General features: G+C 44.3%; 1 protein-coding gene across 1 annotated transcript in view; it reads left to right on the forward strand.

The window, feature by feature from the left end:
• The window catches only part of SLC25A37 (solute carrier family 25 member 37), a 48,728-nt gene extending 31,028 nt beyond the window's left edge, over positions 1-17,700 (forward strand). Inside the window, exons 2-4 of the mRNA XM_061592523.1 lie at positions 5,424-5,652; positions 8,295-8,351; positions 10,714-17,700. Coding sequence (XP_061448507.1) covers positions 5,424-5,652; positions 8,295-8,351; positions 10,714-11,234 — 807 coding nt within the window. The 3' untranslated portion in view covers positions 11,235-17,700. The remainder of the gene's footprint in view (positions 1-5,423; positions 5,653-8,294; positions 8,352-10,713) is intronic.
• Positions 17,701-20,011: the final 2,311 nt, after the last annotated feature.

Below are 20,011 nucleotides of genomic sequence, written 5' to 3' on the forward strand. Positions count from 1 at the left end.
GGTAACCTCGAGGTTGGATGGTGCTCTATGTAGGGCTGAGCTTGGCCCTGGTTCGGAAGCTCCAGCTGGTGCAAAATATGGCAGCCAGATAGCTGATGGGAGCACATGGCTGAAAACATGTGACATCACTTTTAAAACATCTGCATTGGCTGCCCATTCACTACTGAGCCAGGTTCAAGATCCTTGTATTAATTTACAAAGCCCTGAACAACTTAAGTCCAGGGTATCTTAGAGACCTCCACCTGAACCCTTATATCGCAGCTTGATCACTGAGATCATCTGCAGGAGTGGCTTTGGGTGTCCCCCAAGTTGGCGAGGCTCATTTAACATCAACAGGAAATTGAGCCTTCAGAGTCATTGGCCCTTTTTGCTGGAATGCTCTGTCAACATAGATTCAGCAAGCACCTTCTGTTTTAGGTGCCTGCTGAAAGCCTTTCTGTTCTGCCAGGCTTATATAGGCAATAAAGAAGATTTTTTTTTTCACAACAGTTGACCTTTGTTTTTATTGCATTTTTCATGTTTTTATTCTGTGGTTGCTGTTTTTTTTAATGTGTTGTAAACCGCTTTGATGTTTTTAGTGAAATTACTGCATACAAATATTTTTATAAAAAAATAGTTGAACAGCTAACCTTGCTTAAATTGTCAGCAATATTAAAGAACAGAGTTGATTACCAAGAAGAAATCAATGCAGTCAGTTAACAGTCTATGTAAAAAGAGAATTTTATATCATAGAGTGGACTACTTTGTGTTCTAAAGTAAATGTATACGTTTAAGAAAAGATAGCCCTAAATGAAAAATGTAAACGGAAGGATTCACTGGTGTTTGAAGTGTATGGTTAACTTCATTATAAAGCCACATTCACGCTATACATTTATTTCACTTTAAACCGTCATGGCTTCCCCCAAAGAATCCTGGCAGCTGTCGTTTGTGAAGTGTCCTGAGAGTTGTTAGGAGACCCCTATTCCCCTCACACACAGCAAGTATAGCACAGTGGGGAGGAGAGCCTGGCTAGGAGTCCAGAGTCTGTGAATTCAAATCCCCTCTCGTGTCTCCTGGGTGTCAAGGGCCAGCTCAAGATCACCCCATAGTGAGTGGCTCAGGGGTTACATGCCCTGCCACCTGTGCAGCTGTGGGCAAGCTGCATAGTCCCAAGGAGTCCAGTTGCCCCCCAGCTGGCAGTTGCAGACAAGAAAGGGGCTGGCTTGTGCAGCTGTGGCAAGCTGAGCAGGCCCTAGCCAGCTGTGGAGGACTAGCCTCAGAGGGAGGCAATGGTAAACCCTCTCTGAATACCGCTTACCGTGAAATCCCTATTCATAGGGTCGCCATAAGTCAGGATCGACTTGAAGGCAGGCCATCCATCCATTCCCCTCACAGAGCTACGATTCCCAGAGTTCTCTGGGAAGAGGGACTGACTGTTAAGCCACTCTGGCAATTGTAGCTCTGTGAGGAGAATAGGAGTTTCCTAACAATGTTCAGCACCTTCACAAATTACACTTCCCAGGATTCCTTGGGGAAGCCATGGCTGATGAAAGTAGAATAATAGTGGAATAAATGTATGGTGTGAATGAAAAGAATGATCTTCCTTTTTTGTAATGTTTAAATTTTATTCTTCAATAAAGTTTGTAATGGTTTGAGATGGTTGTCAAGCCTCTGCTTGACGACTTAAAGCGAAGGAACCCCCCCTCCCCCCAGTTGCATCACTCTATGAACTTCATTCCTATTATCAAACTGCTTTCACCATCAATAGGCTTTTCCTAATGTTCAACTAAAACAATACCTTTCTGTTCACTTCAGCCCATTCCATTTATCCCTATCCTGTGGGGCAGCAGAGAACGCAAAGTCACACCTGCACCATACATTTAAAGCACATGTATACCACTTTAACAGTTGTGGCTTCCCCCAAAGAATCCTGGGAACTGTCACTTACCCTCATGGAGCTGGCATTCTCAGCACCTTTAACAAACCACAGGTCCCAGGATCCTTGGGGAAGGCCATGACTGTTAAAAATGGTGTAAGAGTGCTTTAAATGTATGGTGTAGATGTGACCCAAGTTTTTGCCCTCTTCTACGTGACATAGGAAACTGTCTTATACTGAGTCAGACCATTGGTCTATCTAGCTCAGTACAGTGTACACTGACTGGCAGTGGCTCTCCAGGGTTTCAGGCAGGGTTGTCTTCCAGTACTATCTGGAGATGCCGGGGGTTGAACCTGGGACCTTCTGCATGCAAGGCAGATGCTCTACTGCTGAGCTACAACCATTCAGCTCTTTGGGTATTTGAAGAGTGCTATCATGTCCCATTTCCTCCACTTGTCATTTCTCTAGGCAACACATGTCCAGTTCCTCCAACTTTTCCTTATAGAACTTGTTTTCCATACCCCTAACCATCTTCATTGACCTCCTCTGCACCCGTACCAGAAATGGCTAACCTGTGGTCCTCTAGATGTTGCTGAACTACTGCTCCCGTCGTCCCTGGCCATTGACCATGCTGGATGGGGCTGATAGGAGTTGAGCAACATCTGGAGGGCCACAGGCTAGCCATCCCTGGTCTATATCCTTATTTTAAAAGGGTGGCACCCGGAGCTGTTCACAGTGCTCCAGATGAAGTCTGACTGGGGCAGAATAAAATGGAACTGTTGCCTCTCATGACTTGGAAGCATAACTATTAATGTAGCTTCCAGTCACAATAGCCTTTTAAAATTCTTTTCCAGCTGCATCACACTGTTGCTTCAGCTTTGTTCTGTTTGTGCACTGGCTGCAATCCCATGATTTTTTGTCACTTGTTTGAGGATGGGGCTGGGCAGAGGGGACACTGCGAGCAATAGGCTTATTTGCTGAGTCGATATGGATGCCACAATACAAGGAAGAGTAGTGCTTGCTCTCTAGGGCCAGTATTGGCCAAACAGAGGCTTGTGCTTCTGCTTGACAGATAGCACCAGTATGTAATTAGCAGACAGCAAAAATTCTTGCACGTCTCAAACCCTTGCATGCGTGTAAAGGTTTGCTGCATGAAATCCAGGAGAGCTGCTGCCAGGGGTTCCCAAACTGTGTTCCGTTGGTCTGTGAGCTTCATTCAGGTGGCCCGTGGCATATCTGCATTAAATGTTCACTTTGATTTTTAATTGTATTGCTGCTTTTATTTCTTTTACTGTACTACTGCTACTGTATTACAGTTTGAATTGTACATAACGCAAATTGCAATACTATTAAAAAGATTGTAAGAAATAAAAGAAGAAACGCACACAATGAAAAATCATACAGCCTCTAACACAACACGTTACAATTGCCACAACAGGCAGAAAAATCATTAAAGGGGTCTACCAAGACCCTCAGCAATTTTCAAGGTGTTCCTTGGGGAACAAAAGTTTGGGAACTACTGGGCTAACCAATACTGGGCTAGATAGACCAGTGGTCTGTCTCACTATAAGGCAGTGTCTTATGTTCTGTGCACTTGCAGCAGATCTGCCCTCACTGGACTGCTACCTGTTGAACAAAGCTAAAGGAATAATGTAATTCTGGGGTGAGTGCAGAGGGACATCTAAAACAAGCTCCTTAGTAGCAATACCCGATTCTAGATTATTTATCAACGTTAAATAGTGTCTGTCCCAACCCTGGGGGACTCTGCTGCTTGTTTCCCTCTATTGTGAAAGCTGTCCATTTATTCCTACCTCCTGCTTGTTCTTTAATGGGTTAGTAATGCATGAGGATCTAGCCTTCCTAACCTAACAGCTAAATTTTAGTCAGGAGCCTTTGGAGATGGACTCCATTAAAAGCTTTTCACTTCCAGCAGTGTGTGCTGACAGCTTCAGAGAATACTGAAAGGATGGTAAGATACAGCTTCCCTTTGTGGAAGCCATACTGATTCTTCCGCGCCAAAGCTTGTTCTTCATTTTAATAATCTAGCTTTAATAATGCTTTCTGGCAATTTATCTGGAACAGGAACAAGGTTAAAAGGTCTGTAATTTCTGAGCTCACCAGATTCCCTTTTTTTAATGGATTGGTTGGATTGATTGTCTTACAGGAGGCTAGTGTGAGTGAAAATTGCACACTTTGTCAGAAGAGCAACAGTTCCATATCTTGCTGTGTAATAATTCTGGATGTATGCTACGTAGATCTGGCAGTGTTAATTTGTAGTTTGTCACTTAGCTCTAGTACTCTGTCTTACGTTGCATCTATTCGCTCCTTGGATGCCCTCCCACCTCAAACTGGTTTCCAACATGGTTATCTGTATAACAAAAATTAATAACGATTCTCACATGGCAGGTTTGAGTTAAAGGTAGCTCTGAAAACCCTGGAGGCTGTTTCTGTGTCATACTTGGCTTCCTTTAACTCTTGTTTTAAAGTGGGTGCCCGCTGCTGAGACATGCCAGACAAGTACACACAGTTCTTCTCTGTAACTTCTATTGAATTAAGAGCATAATGGTTATATAGTGCCCAGGAACCGGTTTTCAGTGGGATTTGTTGGAAGAGAGTACCATCATGTTTGGCTGACTTATAGCACCCCCTGCTGGCAAGCTGTTGAAGTATATGTCTAAGGTTGGTTGGCTTACTTATTTTTAAAGTGGATCCCCACAGTTGCTAATTGTTTGTTAGTGGGGGAGGGAGGGGCTTAGTGTATTGTGAACTTAGAAAGCCGGGCTATAAGTCCATCTGCTCTGAATGCTGGTGGCTTTCTGAGGTCTTGGATCAATGGATGGAGGGAACCTCCCCATGTTGTTGAATAACCACTGTCTTAAGCAAAGATACCCTCGGCTCTACTCCCTGGCATTTTGTTTTAACTGAAGATGCTAGGGATTTATTCTGGGAGGCATGATGCAGGCCAGTGTGTTTGATCTCTGTGTTATGGTCTAGCACATGCCTTGAATCCAGAAGGTCCCAAGTTTGCTACTAAGCAGCAGAAAGCCTAAGAAAGGCCTCAGTCGATAGCTGGGTCTGGATGGAGAACAGGCCTTTTCAGTGGTGGCTTCCCATCTGTGGAATGCTTCCCACACTTGGTACCATCACTGCATGTTTTTTGATACCATGCAAAAACATCCTTATTTACACAGGCGTATGTTTTTTAATTGGGAGGGTAGTTAGGTATGTCGGTGGCCTTTGTTGTACTCCTCTTTTAAGTGGTGGAAGAGTAGGACTTGTTCCTTTTTAAATATATTGTTGGATGAGCATTTTAGGTTTGGGGTATTGCTGTTTTATCTGATTCTAATGTCTTAATTGTGTTTTTTTACTGTGTTAGCCGTTCTGAGTCACTTGAGTGCAAAAGTTCAATGTAAATAAGAGTAATAAAAAATAGCAGCTCAATGCCAGAATCTTCTGCAAGCCAAATAGGTGCCCTAAACTTATCCTGGGAATTTGAAAAGCAGTGTGTGGGTGTGGGGTGTCTTTAGAGCTCCTTTCTCTCATGCCTCCCCAATTCTTTTCTTTACAGACCCGGATGCAGAGTTTGCAGCCAGATCCCAAAGCCCAGTACCGTAGCGTGTTTGAGGCCCTGAAGAAGATGATCCAAACCGAAGGCTTTTGGCAACCTTTGCGAGGGATCAATGTGACTGTGCTGGGGGCGGGCCCAGCCCATGCGCTGTACTTTGCCTGCTACGAAAAAATGAAACGCACTTTAAGTGACATTATACACCACGGAGGGAACAGCCACCTGGCCAACGGTATATTGACATAAGCTCCCAAGGGTGCTCTCCCGGTTCCTTGGCTCATCCTTGCGTGCTTTTTCTTAACGGTCTGGCACCTTCAGCCTGCATTTCCGCTTCTGGAGGAAAAGACTCCAGGAAGACTCCACTCGTGGCGGCCTAGGCACTCTGTTGCTGCATTCATCTTATAGTCTATTTCCCACAGGCACCAGCAGTGTTAGATTTCGCACGTATGAAGAATGCGGAAGATATGTAGTGTTCCGGATCCTCTCAAAGTTAGATGTTGAAAAAGTGTTTGAACCTGAGCGCCTCTGGTGGGGGCCACTGGGAAGCAGAGTCCTGAGCACGTGGAAGGGGGGGGTGGGATTGGGAGGCTGATCCTTGAAACAGCTTGCCATTCAAGCTTGGGAAACTCTCTAGGAAAACTGGTTCTTAGTTTTTTGGAGGGAGAAACAAATTACTCCTGCTTCTAAATCAGTATCAAATCTATATAGTTACTTGTTTATTTCTTGCATTTATATACTGGCTTTCTTCCGCTGGCAGCTGGTGGCTCCATGTCAGTGGGGCAGTAAAATCCGCTCTGGGTTTTAGTCCAAACTTTTGACTTGAACTTTCAAGGAAAGTTCAGACTAAAACCTGGAGGAGATTCCACTGCACGACTGACATGAAGCCACCAGCCGCCACTGCTTTCTTCCAGAGCACACACAAGTACAGTAGGGGCTGGTGGCCATTGAGACTGGTAGGGCAGAACGCTGGGAGACCAACATTAAGTGGAGCCAAAGCCAATCACAGGCAGAGCCAGCTCATTCCATCTTTCTCGCCAGCCTCTTCCCTGCTCAGAGACTAAGGAGGAGGGTGCTCAAAGGCAAGGCTGCCCCCTGGACTGGTGTAAGTAAGGAGACAGGCAGGTGGGGGCTGGCTGAGGGCAGACAAAGGTTGGTGGGGCGGTGCCCTATTTGCCCAAATGGATCAGCCTCCATTGCCAAGGTGGTTTACAATTTTAAAAATTTAAGACAAATTCTAGAAAATGTGAAGTTGGCCCTGTTTGGGGGGTGGGAGGAGAGAAGGGGACAGTCTCAACAGGAGCAGCCCCTGATGTTATTCTTGCCTGCCTGCCTGCCTCCGTCTCTTGACTGTCATATTAAGAATGGAAGAAAAGCTGGCTGGATTGCGCCATCTAGTCCAGCACTTTTGTTTCCAGTAACAGCCAGCCAGATGCATTTGGAAGCTTACAAGCCTTCCATTGCTTTGTCTCTAGGATTTGGAGGTATAGTCCCTCCTTTTTGGAGGATCCCTTTAGGGCCCATCTTGATATTCACACTCTTGATGAACTATAGAAATCTCTGTTGGAATAAATTCTCTACTCTCCAAATCTGTATAAATTTGCACCTAACTAGATTTGCAACCTATACATTAATGCAAATAGCTTCCAACTTAAATGGATGCAGTATGTCAGGCTAGATGGTCTAGGATGTGCATCTTGGGGTGTACGAAACTGATATGTAGTAATGTGCAAGCTTTTAAAAAAATGCCTCTGAAATATTTAACATTCAGAAGTTGTTTTTTTTTTAAATGTATCGCATTTCTTTTGTAGTTGATACAACAGATTCAAACTTACTGTCTTTTCAGACATAACGTTGCCTAATCATGGCAGTTAGGGAGGAAATGTCAGCTTATGCTAGCTGCATAGCAGGTCAAAACCTAGATTTGAACTGTGTCCTCTCGATTCTGGGGATCCTCTCCCCCCCCCCCAAATCTGCACTATTCGTTTAAAACAGTATTATTCTACTTTAAACAGTCATGTCTTCCCCCAAAGAATCCTGTAGTTTAAGTATACTTAAGAGTTGATAGGAGACTCCTAATCCCTTCACAGAAGAACTAACATTCCTAGAGTGATTTAACAATCAGTCCCTCTTCCAAGGAAGTTCTGGTAATTGTAGCTCTGTGAGGGGAATAGGGTTCTCCTAATAATTCTCAGCACCCTTTAACAAACCACAGTTCCTGGGATTCTTTGGGGGAAGCCATGACTGCTTAAAGTAGTATGCTACTGCTTTAAATGTACAGTGCAGATGGAGCCAAAGAAATTGGGAGCGCGACTAAAGAATGCATCTTTGGGTTCAGCATCTTCTGAGGTTCATCTTCTGTTTAGGTTTGAGATTGCTTTTGCTCTTGCCCCACTCCTCACCCCCCTGATCTTTTTATAAGCACTGAATTGTAGAGTAGATGTAACTGGAAATTGGAATGAAATGGTGGTGTCTCCCAGAGGTTACTGTAACTGAGGTAGTAGGAAATAATTTATGCAGAGGTCTGGTTTGCACAGTGCAGTAAGCCAGACTATCATTTAGCAGGACAGCGTGGAAGAATCACATAAGACTGAACAGCCACAAAAGAACCATTTCCCACACACACACACAGGGTGCCACACTTTATTTTTGCACACAAAATGGTGAATGCTTTCATATGTTTAGCATGATGTTTTAAAATAAAAGTTGCAGGTATTGGTTTTTTAAACATGCTGTGACTTCTGATGGTGCTGCAGAAGTAAGGATCATTATGTATTGTGCATTTGAGAACTCATTTGGGTGCAGAATGGAAGGACAGTCTGTCGAGGATTGATTTGTGAAAGGGGACTTTTGTCTTTCTTGTTTTGTTGCTTGCAGGAATGGCTGGGAGCTTGGCCACTCTACTTCATGATGGTGTTATGAATCCAGCTGAAGGTAATTCTCTTGGGTGTGAAATGGTTCAGTAGGGTTGAGGAGAGAAAGCAATAATTAAAATTATCTGGACACTTATTCTACTTATATAGTGCTTTCCTCTGTGTTATCTTGGTGATAGTTACAGCAGGCCTTGTAAGGCAGGCTTATCTGTCTGATCACTGCACTCCGCAGGAGAGGGTTTCTTGCAGATTACCATCTCATCAGGAGGTTTGTTCTGTACGATACAGAAATCAGGCCTTTAGTGTGGTGGCACCCTTTGGAACCTGCTGCCATTACATATCAGACAGGCCCTGTCTCTGTTGTCTTATTAGTGCTTATGTGGAGCTCTTTATCCCAGTCTGTATCTTTATTGGATTTGAAATTGTTTATATATGCGTATGGAATTATTTTCAGTTGTTCTTGCGTATGGGGTTGTTTTTATTGTTGATGTTGGGAAGTGATGCATAAATTGTGAATTGAACGTATAAAATACTGCAGATGGGGAAAAGCAGGCAGCTGCCTTAGATGGACCAATGGCCTGACTCTCATTATTGTCAGTACTAGCAGTTTTCAGGCAGGAGTGTTTCCCGGCGTTACTTAGGGAATGAAACGGGCCTTTTGTATACAAAGCATGCCCACTGCCACTGAGCTATAGAATGGTGGAGCTGAATATGAGACTATTAATGCCTTGTTGCAGACTACCTGCCTTCATAGGCTGATAAGCGCTTTATGTAAAAAAATGGTGTTTTCTCTTCCATTTTTTTTAAAAAAGGCATCAGTTGGGTAAAACCAGTGATATTGCGTGGAAAATTTTCCATTTCAGAAGGTCATTAATGATGAATGGATGCCACTTGCAGATACAGTATTTGGCAAGCTTGGCAGTTCCAGAGTTTTTCGCTATCTTGACATATAAACAAAAACAATTCTGAAGGAGGAAGTGTGTGCATTTATTGTAGCAGGCATCTGAGAAGAGGCATTCCTGCTCTGCACAAGGAAGGGGAGAATGCCTCTTAAAGGTGCTGCTTGCTTTTTGCACTTTTATAAGCGCTCCATTGGGCTTTTTTTAAAAAAAATTATCAATTATTGAGGAAACCTATTTAGGTATTCAGAAACTTTTAAATCAGTTAATGTAACAGATCTCTGATCAATTCTGTGATGGAGTTCCACTACATTAGCTTCAAGAGTATCACACATTGTAATGGGTTAAAGCTGATGCCTGTTGTGGGTTTCTCCAGAGAATTTTGAGTTGGTCTAATTTAGATTAGAGTTTGCAGCAGAAAATTTTCTGACGCCTGGAGACTGATCTCATTCAACATGCTTATTATTATCATTGTTTGTTTGCTTATTCACTTTCTTAACTGCCCTTCACCATAGGTCCAAGGGAACAGGGCCAGATCCAAACAGCCGCCAGCTGGGGCCCTGGCCAAGGGCCCCTGGGGTTACAGGGGTCCCTGAGGGGCCCCTGAGGGGCTCCTCAGCTCCCCTTCTGCAATTCATGGAAGGATCGCTGTCACTGATCGCATGGCAAGAGCTTTGGAGCTGGCTGTGTTTTGTGATTGCGTGTGTAGCGCTGCCCTTAACCAAGATGGCGGCCGAGGTTTCCCTAAGGGACTGAAGCCTCTGCCGCCATCTTGGCTGATGGCATGCATGCTTGCTGTGCGTGCACATCCCTGCCATAAGCCAAGATGGCGGCAGAGGCTTCAGCCCCTTAGGGAAACCTCGGCCGCCATCTTGGTTAAGGGCAGCACTGTGCGTGCAACCACACCACACAGCCGGCTCCAAAGCTCTCGCCATGCGATCCATGGGAGCAATCCTGCTGCGAATTGCAGAAAGGGAGTTCTGGGGCCTGGGACAGGCTTGTGCCCAAGGGCCCTGGCATATCTGGCGCCAGCCCTGCAAGGGAGGGTTACAGCTGGACTGCAGTAACATTTGGAGAACTTCAGGTCCCCCCCTTTTTCTTGCTCGTTACATTCCAAACCTTGCTCTAAATTTCTGAGTGCTATTTTAGCCCAATTACAACAGCATTCTGTTTCAGACCTACTATTTGATGCAGAGGCTTTCCCTTTATGCGTTGGCAATCTTGAGAAGCCAAACGGAAACTACTTAAGACTTGGCAGTTAATTGCTGGTGTGGTTGTTTTTAACCTGGCAAATACTTTGGTATATTTGGCTCTCTTTTTTTTAATTATGAAATTAATTTTGGGGGCATTTTGCATTTCTGAAATGTAGTACCTGGGAAATTGCAGTGGCCATTTCTTATTATTCTGTTCTTTGTTGGTATGCACTACCATAATGTGTGACTTGAATCTGACTTGCCTTCTTTTCTTTTGTTTCTCTGCTCTGCCCGTCTCCTATGTCTGCCTGCTGCTCCCCACTGGAACCAGTGGTAAAGCAGCGCATGCAGATGTACAACTCTCCATACAAGTCCGTCTTGGAGTGCATCAGGACGGTGCATAGGACTGAAGGGATGGGTGCCTTCTACCGCAGCTACACCACTCAGCTCACCATGAATGTCCCCTTCCAAGCCATTCACTTTATCACCTATGAGTTCATGCAGGAGCAGATCAACCCCTGTCGGCAATACAACCCCAGCACGCACATCATTTCAGGTGCTATTGCTGGAGCTGTGGCAGCTGCCGCCACAACTCCCCTGGATGTCTGCAAGACTCTCCTCAACACGCAAGAGAACATGGTCCTGAGTTCTGTGAATGTTAGCGGACACCTCTCGGGCATGGCCAATGCCTTTAGGACAGTGTACCAGCTGGGGGGTATCGCTGGGTATTTTAAGGGCATGCAGGCGAGGGTTATATACCAGGTGCCTTCAACTGCCATTTCCTGGTCTGTGTATGAGTTCTTCAAGTATATACTCACAAAGCGTAAGCAGAAGAAAGGAACGCTATGCTGACAGACCTGGCGCTGCAGCCACAACCCCCAAGTCAGCAGCGTCTGTGTAAACTCTCCAGGTCCCTTTCGGTGATTCTAAAGGTTTCTAGTAGATTCACAACTAGGTTCTGCTATGTGTGTGTGTGTTTTTTTTAGATGCTAAAAGAAATGGATTCTCTGCCCTCCCCCTTGCTTTTGCCAAACCATACCTCTTGAGCAGGTATTTATAGTTTTTTCTGTGGAGTTTGTGACTGTGATAATTTTGTACAAGGTTCTACAAGGTCTCGTTGCCTATGGGGGACTGCCTCACAGGGGGTGGGGGGTGGGCAAAGAGCAGTCTTCTGGATTGGACTTTCCCTCTCTGTTGAAATATAAAAGATCAAGCCTTTTAGCTGAACAAAGTTTTATATAGAGGAATTATGTGATACAAGTTAATGGATAATGTTTATCCTTTTATTTTTCTGTCTAGGTAATTTGGGTGGCTTTTAAGAGTTTTACACTTGAATGAGGTGTGTGTGTGTGTGTGTGTGTGTGTGTGTGAGAGAGAGAGAGAGAGAGAGAGCTTCACTATTTTTTTAAGTAGTGGAAAACATCATTTCTCTCCCTAAACTAGAATAGCTTTAATCATAGCTTCTTGACCAGTGTCTTTGTGGCAAAGGGCTTATTCACATGGGAGCATTACTTCGTATTAAAGAAGCTGTTTTTACCTCCATTTTCTATTTGCACTGTCCACAGCAAGGGCTCAGTGCCAGCTGCAAACATGGTGTTTTGTATTCACACTGAGGGGAAGGATCAGTCACACAATTTCCCAATAACCACGCCCTCTAATATTTCCACACCCTCTGGTTGCTTGGCAACTAAGCATGCTCAGTTTGTTCTACTAGTTAGTTTTATTAAAAAAACACAAGTGTGATAATTTGTATTTTCACTGGTACAGTACAACTGAAATACAAATCTTTGTTTCAGCAGTGTTATGCTTTTGCGCACAAGTTAGGGAGGAAAGAAAAATGACATTGTTTGCAGCAACATAAAAAAGGCTTGCAGAATGGGGGAGACCAGCTGGAAGTTGTTTGTCAGCCCACAGGAAATGAAATGAATGAAGGGAGGAGTTGAGAGTAGGCGTGGAGTGGGGAACGATTGACACACCCACCTTAAAGCATCGGAGCAAAGCATCTACAAGCACTAGAGAAAGGGAGTGAAGACATTTTTTCTTCCCTTTCATATTATCAGCGGATTGAGTTAGTATGGATTTACAGGGGGGAAACCTGCATGATGGCTTCTGTTTGCCAGTAACGTCATGTGAACCATGTGAATTAAAAGGGGATGTGGGTAGCACCGAATGCATACTAAACCACCGTAGAGATGAGCCCAAAGAAGTTCTGTGGTTTTTTTCTCTCTTTCTCTCCCCCCCCCCAATCCTTAAGTAGCTCTTTGATTATCCAGTTTCAAGACCACTGGAAGGAACTTAAATCCTGAGAAACTGCCTTATGCGAGTATTTTCCCTGTTAGTGTTTTGGGATCAGTGGCCACTTCTGGAAACTTCAACCATTTTTAAGCACTACCAAATAGAGTGTTAAGCAGACCATACCTTTAACACTTACAACTGTTTCTCAGGGTACAGTACTTAAAAAATGAACTGCATCTCAGTTTCTGAATAAGTGTTGTGTGGCTGCCCCCGCCCCCAGACCCTCTGCCTGACTTGCACAGGAGTGCAAGTATGTTACAATAGAGTGTATGTGTAAATTCAACTCTTGAGAGTGTGCCTGTTGGGGGGGATCAGTTTACATTTCCATAAGAGAACTCTCCTTGAATAACTTCTTAGTGTAAAAAGAAAAAAAAGAATGACTGACAAACTAAGGCAGCTTTTTGTTGCGGTACAGCAGTAAAGCCTCTCAACCGGAATGCCTTAGTGGAAGAGGATGTAAAGTCAAACTCCAAAGCCAAAAAAGAAAGAAATAGATAAGTGAGTCTGTGTTTATTGCTCTTGGCCCTCTGGTCCATGCAAATGAAGGTATGTAGAGTAGTTTTGGCATGTGTGATAGCTTTGTGTGCTGTTGAGGAACTCCTTAATGACTTTTGCAGTGTCCTGAAAACATCCATCCAAAGATACAATTCATTTCTGTTTACTTTTTTTTTTTTTAGCAAATTGGGATTGCAACTGGTTGTTCCCATGGTCCCATTTTGCTTGCGATACGCATCCCCGCTTCTGGAAAATTTAAGGGTGGTGTTCAGTGTTAGTCCTACTCTGCGTAGACCCATTAAAATTAACAGACATGGCTAACTTAGGTCCATTCATTTCTTTGGGTCTACTCTGAGTAGGAGTTGGCTATGGCACTAAAATTCTAAAGCAAGATACTTTAATCCTAACTGGACATTTAAAAAACAAAACAAAACCTGAACAATATGTAAGAGAAAAATGGCAAGGGGCTGTTCCCTTTAAAAGTGTCTGGACACATACACTTGATAAATAATAGTTTTTTATAAGTAGTAGTTCTATCGTAAGTAAGTGGCAGCTGATGGCTGCATGTCGGTGGGGCAGCAGAATCCACTCCGGGTTTTAGCTGAAGCACCTTGAACAGCTCCTTGGAAGTTCAGACTAAAACCTGGAGCAGATTCCACTGCCCCACTGACATGGAGCCACCACAGACCACAGTATTCTTAATGCACTTGATGGACTGGCTGTAGAGCAGCCTTTGCCAGTCTGGCACTCTCCAGCCATCCGTGCTGTCTGGGGCTGAGGGGAGTTGCAGTCTAAAATAACTGGAGGGTGCCATGTTGGTGAAGGCTGCTGTAAGAGTGTAAAGGTTGTAGCTGGTTGCATTTGAAGAGCCAAAGCTCAGCCTGATGGCTTTAATTATAAATGCTGATGGGAAATTGCTTTAGATGCTTCCAGACATCTGCTTCCCCAGTGCCCAGAAGTGAAACAAAAGGCCTCAGAAGAAGGTGGTGGTGGTGGTGGTGGGGCATTGATTGGTTATGAGGGCTTGGAGCTGCTCTTGCTTTGCATTATGGCTGCAGCCTTTTGCCCCCCCCATCCCATATATATTTGCAGTGGGACTACAGGTTGTGCCTGATGGGGGCTGGTTCTTGAAACAGCATCCCATGTGAAGTGTAGCCCAGTCTACTCCTCCCCCTATCCTGCCCTGATCAGTAGGGTCACTCACATCATGTTGTGATGTCACGTTGCATATGTCTATGCATCATGAGCTGCCCTTGGCAGAGGAATGTGTACTGCATGATGATATCGGCACTTGGGATAAGTGAGCCTACATGGTATGGGTGACCTGGGGAGTAATGGATGCAAATGTCCTGTTTAGGGTTGGGAAAAACATAGAGGCCCACTTGAGGACTTTCCAGGATCACTTAGAAAAAGCACAACATCTGGAATTGCCCTTTACTTGATATGGCTGTATAAGTGAACCATTTTCATTTTGAAGATGTTGTGAGATCTGCCTGTTGAGGGATTCTCCCATCTGATGGTGGCATCCTGTCTGAAAACTGCCTGCCATTTAATGGTGAACTTTTAAATATAAATTACATCAGGGAACTTTCAATTCCCCCCTACCCGGTGGCTTTTATTTTTATTAAGAAAACTTGGGTGTTCTTTTTCTTTCCCATGTGTTTTGAGTGTGTGTGTGAGTATTTGTCTCTGGTGATGGCGGTAGAGTATTCCCTAGCAAAAAGAGGATTCAGTTTCTTCATGTGATTGTAGAGGTACACACTTGAATTTGCAAAATGCCTCTTGAATCACTACTTAAGCTTTCTTGTTTAATCTGGTTCTTCTGGTGTCTTCTGGTTCTTGGCTTCTTAGCAGATAGGTGTGAACTGAAAGGGTATTTTGTTGTCAAGCTTGCACTAAAATTTAAACCAGTCTGATATAGTACTTCTCACTGAATGATTTCCAGGAAAAGGAAGGATTTCATTTAAGGTACTGCTGGAGATCCACAGTCAAATGTTCTTTTGCAGTGTGTTTACATGCTGGTTTTCATGTAACGTCTCTCTGACCTCAGGCACTGATCATGTAGATGTAAATGCAGGCCAAACACTCCCAACATCCATTCAGTCCCTTACCGTTGAGATGTACTGTTAAGAAACAGCTGTTTCCTTTTTGAAATGTGTGAGAGAAATGTTGGCTAAAACCAGGGTTAGCCAACGACCTTAACATTGCATTGTTTGGCTAGGGAAACAGTTTACTATTTGAACATGAATGTATATATATCATGGCTAGCTGCCTATTTGTTCAACGGAAAAAGACATTAAGTTGCAAAACCAATAGGACTATTTCTGGCCTTCACAGCCTTTGAAATATAGAGGGATGTTCCAGGGTGTCATGATGGACCAGAGAAGAGTTTTGTTACTTCAAATCTGCTTTGGTCTTGAGGACAAATTCAGAGTTGATTAGTATACAAGAGAGACCATTTGTCAAGTGTTCAGAGTTGTCCCTGCTCATAGAAAATAAGCGTGCCAGGGAGAAGGCTAGGCTAGGTTCTTTGACAATCTAGATTTCTTTGCACAGATAATTTTTGTATGGAACCTGTGGCCCTCCAGATGTTGGACTCCAGCATCCCATCAACCCTGACCTATGGCCATGCTCGCTGAGGCTGATGGGAGTTGTAGTCCAACAACATCTAGAGGACTGGAGATTCCCCACCTTTATATGATGTAAACCTCCGTCTTGCAATCTGAAGTGGTAAAGCCCAGACATGGATTGAGCAGAATGCTCAGGACCAGGACAGGTACATTCACAATACGGCTCTTTGAATTTTAGTCTTGTGTTCTCCTTTGAATAGCAGCTCCCCACCCCCAATGCCTTACTACAAGCTGCTTTTGCAAAACCCTCTTTTTCAAAAGAAGCTTGCTGGAGATGTATGTTTGAACAGGGTGCAGCTCAGAGCTGCTTTCACCCAAGAGATTGGCGGGTAACCACGAGTCTTCCACTACAGGAACATGCTGCAAGGGACTACAGCATTTTGGCTATGCAAAATGTGTGCTTAATCACTGCACATTTTAAATACTTTTTTCACACACAAACCCCTCTATCGCAGCAATGTGTGGAGTGACCTTCCAATCTAATTGGAAAAGGGCCTCTGGAAAAAGCCAGTCCGTTTGGAGTCAGCTCGTGCATTGCCTTAGAAGAATGGTGTGCGTAAAGAAAAAGCACAAGCTAGCCAATCAGGGATCCAACCTACAGTAGCATCTCTGATTGTTAATGTTCCAGAATGTGTGCATGAGATGACAGAAGTTGTTGTGCAGTGGAGATCTGTGGACTCATGCTTTATGTTGCTTGTGCTAATAGATGCCAGTGACCTCAAGCACAGCAAGAGTCTGAAAGCAACCAAATATAACTGTGGCCCAGCCCAGAACTCAGCTGGCTAGTATTTCTTAGGGCCAAACTTAGATGCGAGTGTGACACACCCATGCCTTTAAACATGGAACTTCTCCAAGTGTGTGCAACTGGGAGTGGGATTCAGAATGCAAAAGGGGCATGAAGGTGGTGGTGGAGTTTGCTGGACCATTTACCTGCTGGCTATTTCCACCCCTGAATGTGCACACCAGGAGTCTATCTACCAAGATCACTTTCCCTAGCCAGACTCCCATCCTATAAGTGAGCTTGGCTGAAGGGAGAAGGTGTGTGTGTGTATTAGGGGGCAGAATGTGTGGGGGTGGGTTCAGGAGCCCTACCATCTATGCATAATTTTTTCTGCATTACATCACACCCATCGCTGTCCATGCAGTTGGGGTAAGGCTAAAGACTGGTGTACCATGGTCTCCCTTTATGCTGACTTGACTTGATTTGCTTGTTACCTAGATCAGAGTCTGGGATGTTGCCAGGCACTAGGCTGACTTCTCAGTGGCTTGTATGTGAAGCATCAGGAGAAGATGCTGGCAGCCATAGGTGGGACGTGGCTGAAGTCTCTGAGTGTGGTCTTCATTTTAAGAAAAACAAAAATGGCTGAATCCACAGTAATGCTGAAATGGCTGGATTGCCATTCTGAAGCTCATCCTCTAAAGCAGGGGTTAGCCAATTGGGTGTCTTCCAGATGTTATGGACTACAACTTCCAGCACCTCTGACCATTGACCAGGTTGGACTCCAGCTCCCATCAGCCCTTGTCAACAATGAAGGGCCACAGGATTCCCAACCCCTGCTCTAAAACCATGTTACCTTGTGCCATGTGTTGGGCCTAGGGTCCCCACTAAGAAATGAAAATATTCTAGCAGCTAAAATGTTGCATTGAAAAGTCTTTAAAAAGCAAAGCAAAACACAAAACTTGGAAGTAAACGCACATTTTTTTAAAAAGTGAAATTTTAAGTTGACATTTTGCTCTTCTAAAGATGGCCTTTTTATGAATTTACCAATGTCTGCTTTTTAAAAGAATGTTTATACACATATATATGTATATATTTAACAGGACAGAAAGTTGTGTTTCTGAGAAATGCTGCTACAGTTAAAACACTGGAGCTCAAGAAATAAAAATACATGATTTGATTTCCAGATTCCTGCAAGGATGTTCATTTTAAAATAGTGTGTATGTATATATGGGTGGTAAATGGTAGCTTGGAAGATATATTCAAGCTGGCTGTGGGACAGCATTCTGCATTATGCTTCATTAATTACAGGTTATCCCATCCTCTTCCAAGGATCCCAGGGTGGTATCACACAGTTCTTTTCCTGAATTCTATCCTCACAACATCCCTGTGAGGTAGGGCAGGCTGAGAGAATGACTAGCCCAATATTAGCTTCATGGCTGAGGAGGGATTTGAACCCAGGTGTCCTCCATCTTTATTTTCAGCTGACATGGATGCTTTGGGGAAAAGCATGTGAAGAATATTTTCCCTTTGAAACTGAAGACCATTTTACATATTAAGGGGATATAACGTGGAACCAGCAGCAAAATGTTGCGATGTTGTGTGATGCTGTTTAGGACTCCAGGTACTCCATTCCATTGCTACCTTGCCCCCTATTTCACTCTCATATGCACCCCCCCCAAGTCAATCCACGTCATGGCCAGGGAGCATGCTCAGTTGTCATTGGGCTGTTTGGGTTTTTTTTTCTTAGGCCCCCCCTCTTTTAGGGCTTTTTCTAAGCATTTGTTTGTACTTCTGCAAACATGGTATCACTGCAAAGTGAAGACATCTCTTGCACACACACACTTTTATTGGCCTGTCATCACACTATGATGACAGTCTGAGTTAGTGGCGCACGAGGCACATGGATTGAGCAGAAAGAAGCTGGCCCTTGTAGGAGTCCACCTTGCCTAAATGGGTCATCTTGGTAGTGGGAGGCTTTTGCTGGGAAGAAAAAGAAACCTTGTGTGGTGGAGGAGAAATGCTGCTGTGGGTACAGGAGGAGGGGAGAGATTGTGGCCCTTTCACGGGTTTAGTAGCTGTGGAAGACAAAATGTGGTCTTGGGGAGGGAAACAGGCATGGAGTGGGGGGATGTCCTGGGGGGAGGGAAACTGAGGCAGAAAAGAGGGGGGGTTGGTGAGTGGAGCGAGCAGGGGATCAACCCCTAGTGTCTTAAAATGTGCAGTAAACACACAGTTATGTTTTCAGAGGTACATCTTCACTACCCATGTTAATGTTCTCATCACAGAGGTACCAACAATAGGAATGGATGAAGGGGCTTCCAACCTTTCTGAGCCAGGGAGCATCACAAAACATCAATTTTACAGAAGAAAAACTGGGATTGCCAAGCATGCGCCTTAGCAACAGGCATAGCACCTCCACATCACCACAAACAAAACAGATACAAAAGCAGGCAGCTCCCCAAAGCAAAACAACAGGAGTTAAAAAAACCTCATTTTTTAATAAAAAAAGGGAAGGGGGGGTTCTGTTGGACATGAAGGAGGTGTCAGAGGGTGCCATGGTGCTAATGTTGCAGACCCCAGAACAAAGTCATCATATGTACCACTATACATCAAACCCCTCTTTATCATACGTTCTGGGGGGCAGGTGATGCAAAAGCACAGACCTCCATAACCCCAGGAATGGGCTTGGTGATTGGTGTGAAACTAATGAATTTAGAACTCAGTACAACATTCAGCTTGCATAATTTTTAAAGACTGCTTTTAGCACTCAGGACAGTGCAAATAGATTTGAAATTGTATGGTACAGTTTCAGAGGTTTAGAGACAGGATTTAAAGAAAACATAAGAACCTAGATGAGGCCGGTGGCCTATCTAGTTCAGCATCCTGTTCTCACAGTGGCCAATCAGATGCCGATGGGAAGAAGCCCACAAGGACACATCACCATAAGGAAGGACACATCACCAAGGAAGAGTACCGACAAGCGGCTTGGGCTTGCAGGAATAGCGTAAGGAAAGCTAAAACCCAGAATGAGCTGAGGCTGGCAAGGGAAGCGAGGAACAACAAAAGGGTTTTTCAGATATGTTCAAAGCAAGAGAAAGACCAAGGAAACGGTGGGACTGCTGCTCAATGAGGATGGCAAAATGTTGACAGATAACGAGGAAAAGGCAGTGTGCAACCTTGCATCGGTAGCAATCTCAGTAAGGGGTCGGGATTGCAGTTCAAGATTGATAAGGAGATAGTCAGGAAATACCTAGTTAACCTAAATGAGTTCAAATCTCCAGGGCCTGATGAACTGCATCCCAGAGTATTGAAGGAACTTGCTGATGTACTCTTGGAACCTCTTGCCATCATCTCTGAGAAATCCTGGAGAACGGGAGAGGTGCCGGAGGATTGGAGACGGGCAAACGTCATCCCGGTCTTTAAAAAGGGTAAAAAAGAAGATCCGGGGAATTACAGGCTGGTCAGTCTGACTTCAATACCGGGAAAGA

This window comes from Rhineura floridana, chromosome 12, assembly GCF_030035675.1.
Source record: "Rhineura floridana isolate rRhiFlo1 chromosome 12, rRhiFlo1.hap2, whole genome shotgun sequence".
NCBI classification, from domain to species: domain Eukaryota; kingdom Metazoa; phylum Chordata; class Lepidosauria; order Squamata; family Rhineuridae; genus Rhineura; species Rhineura floridana.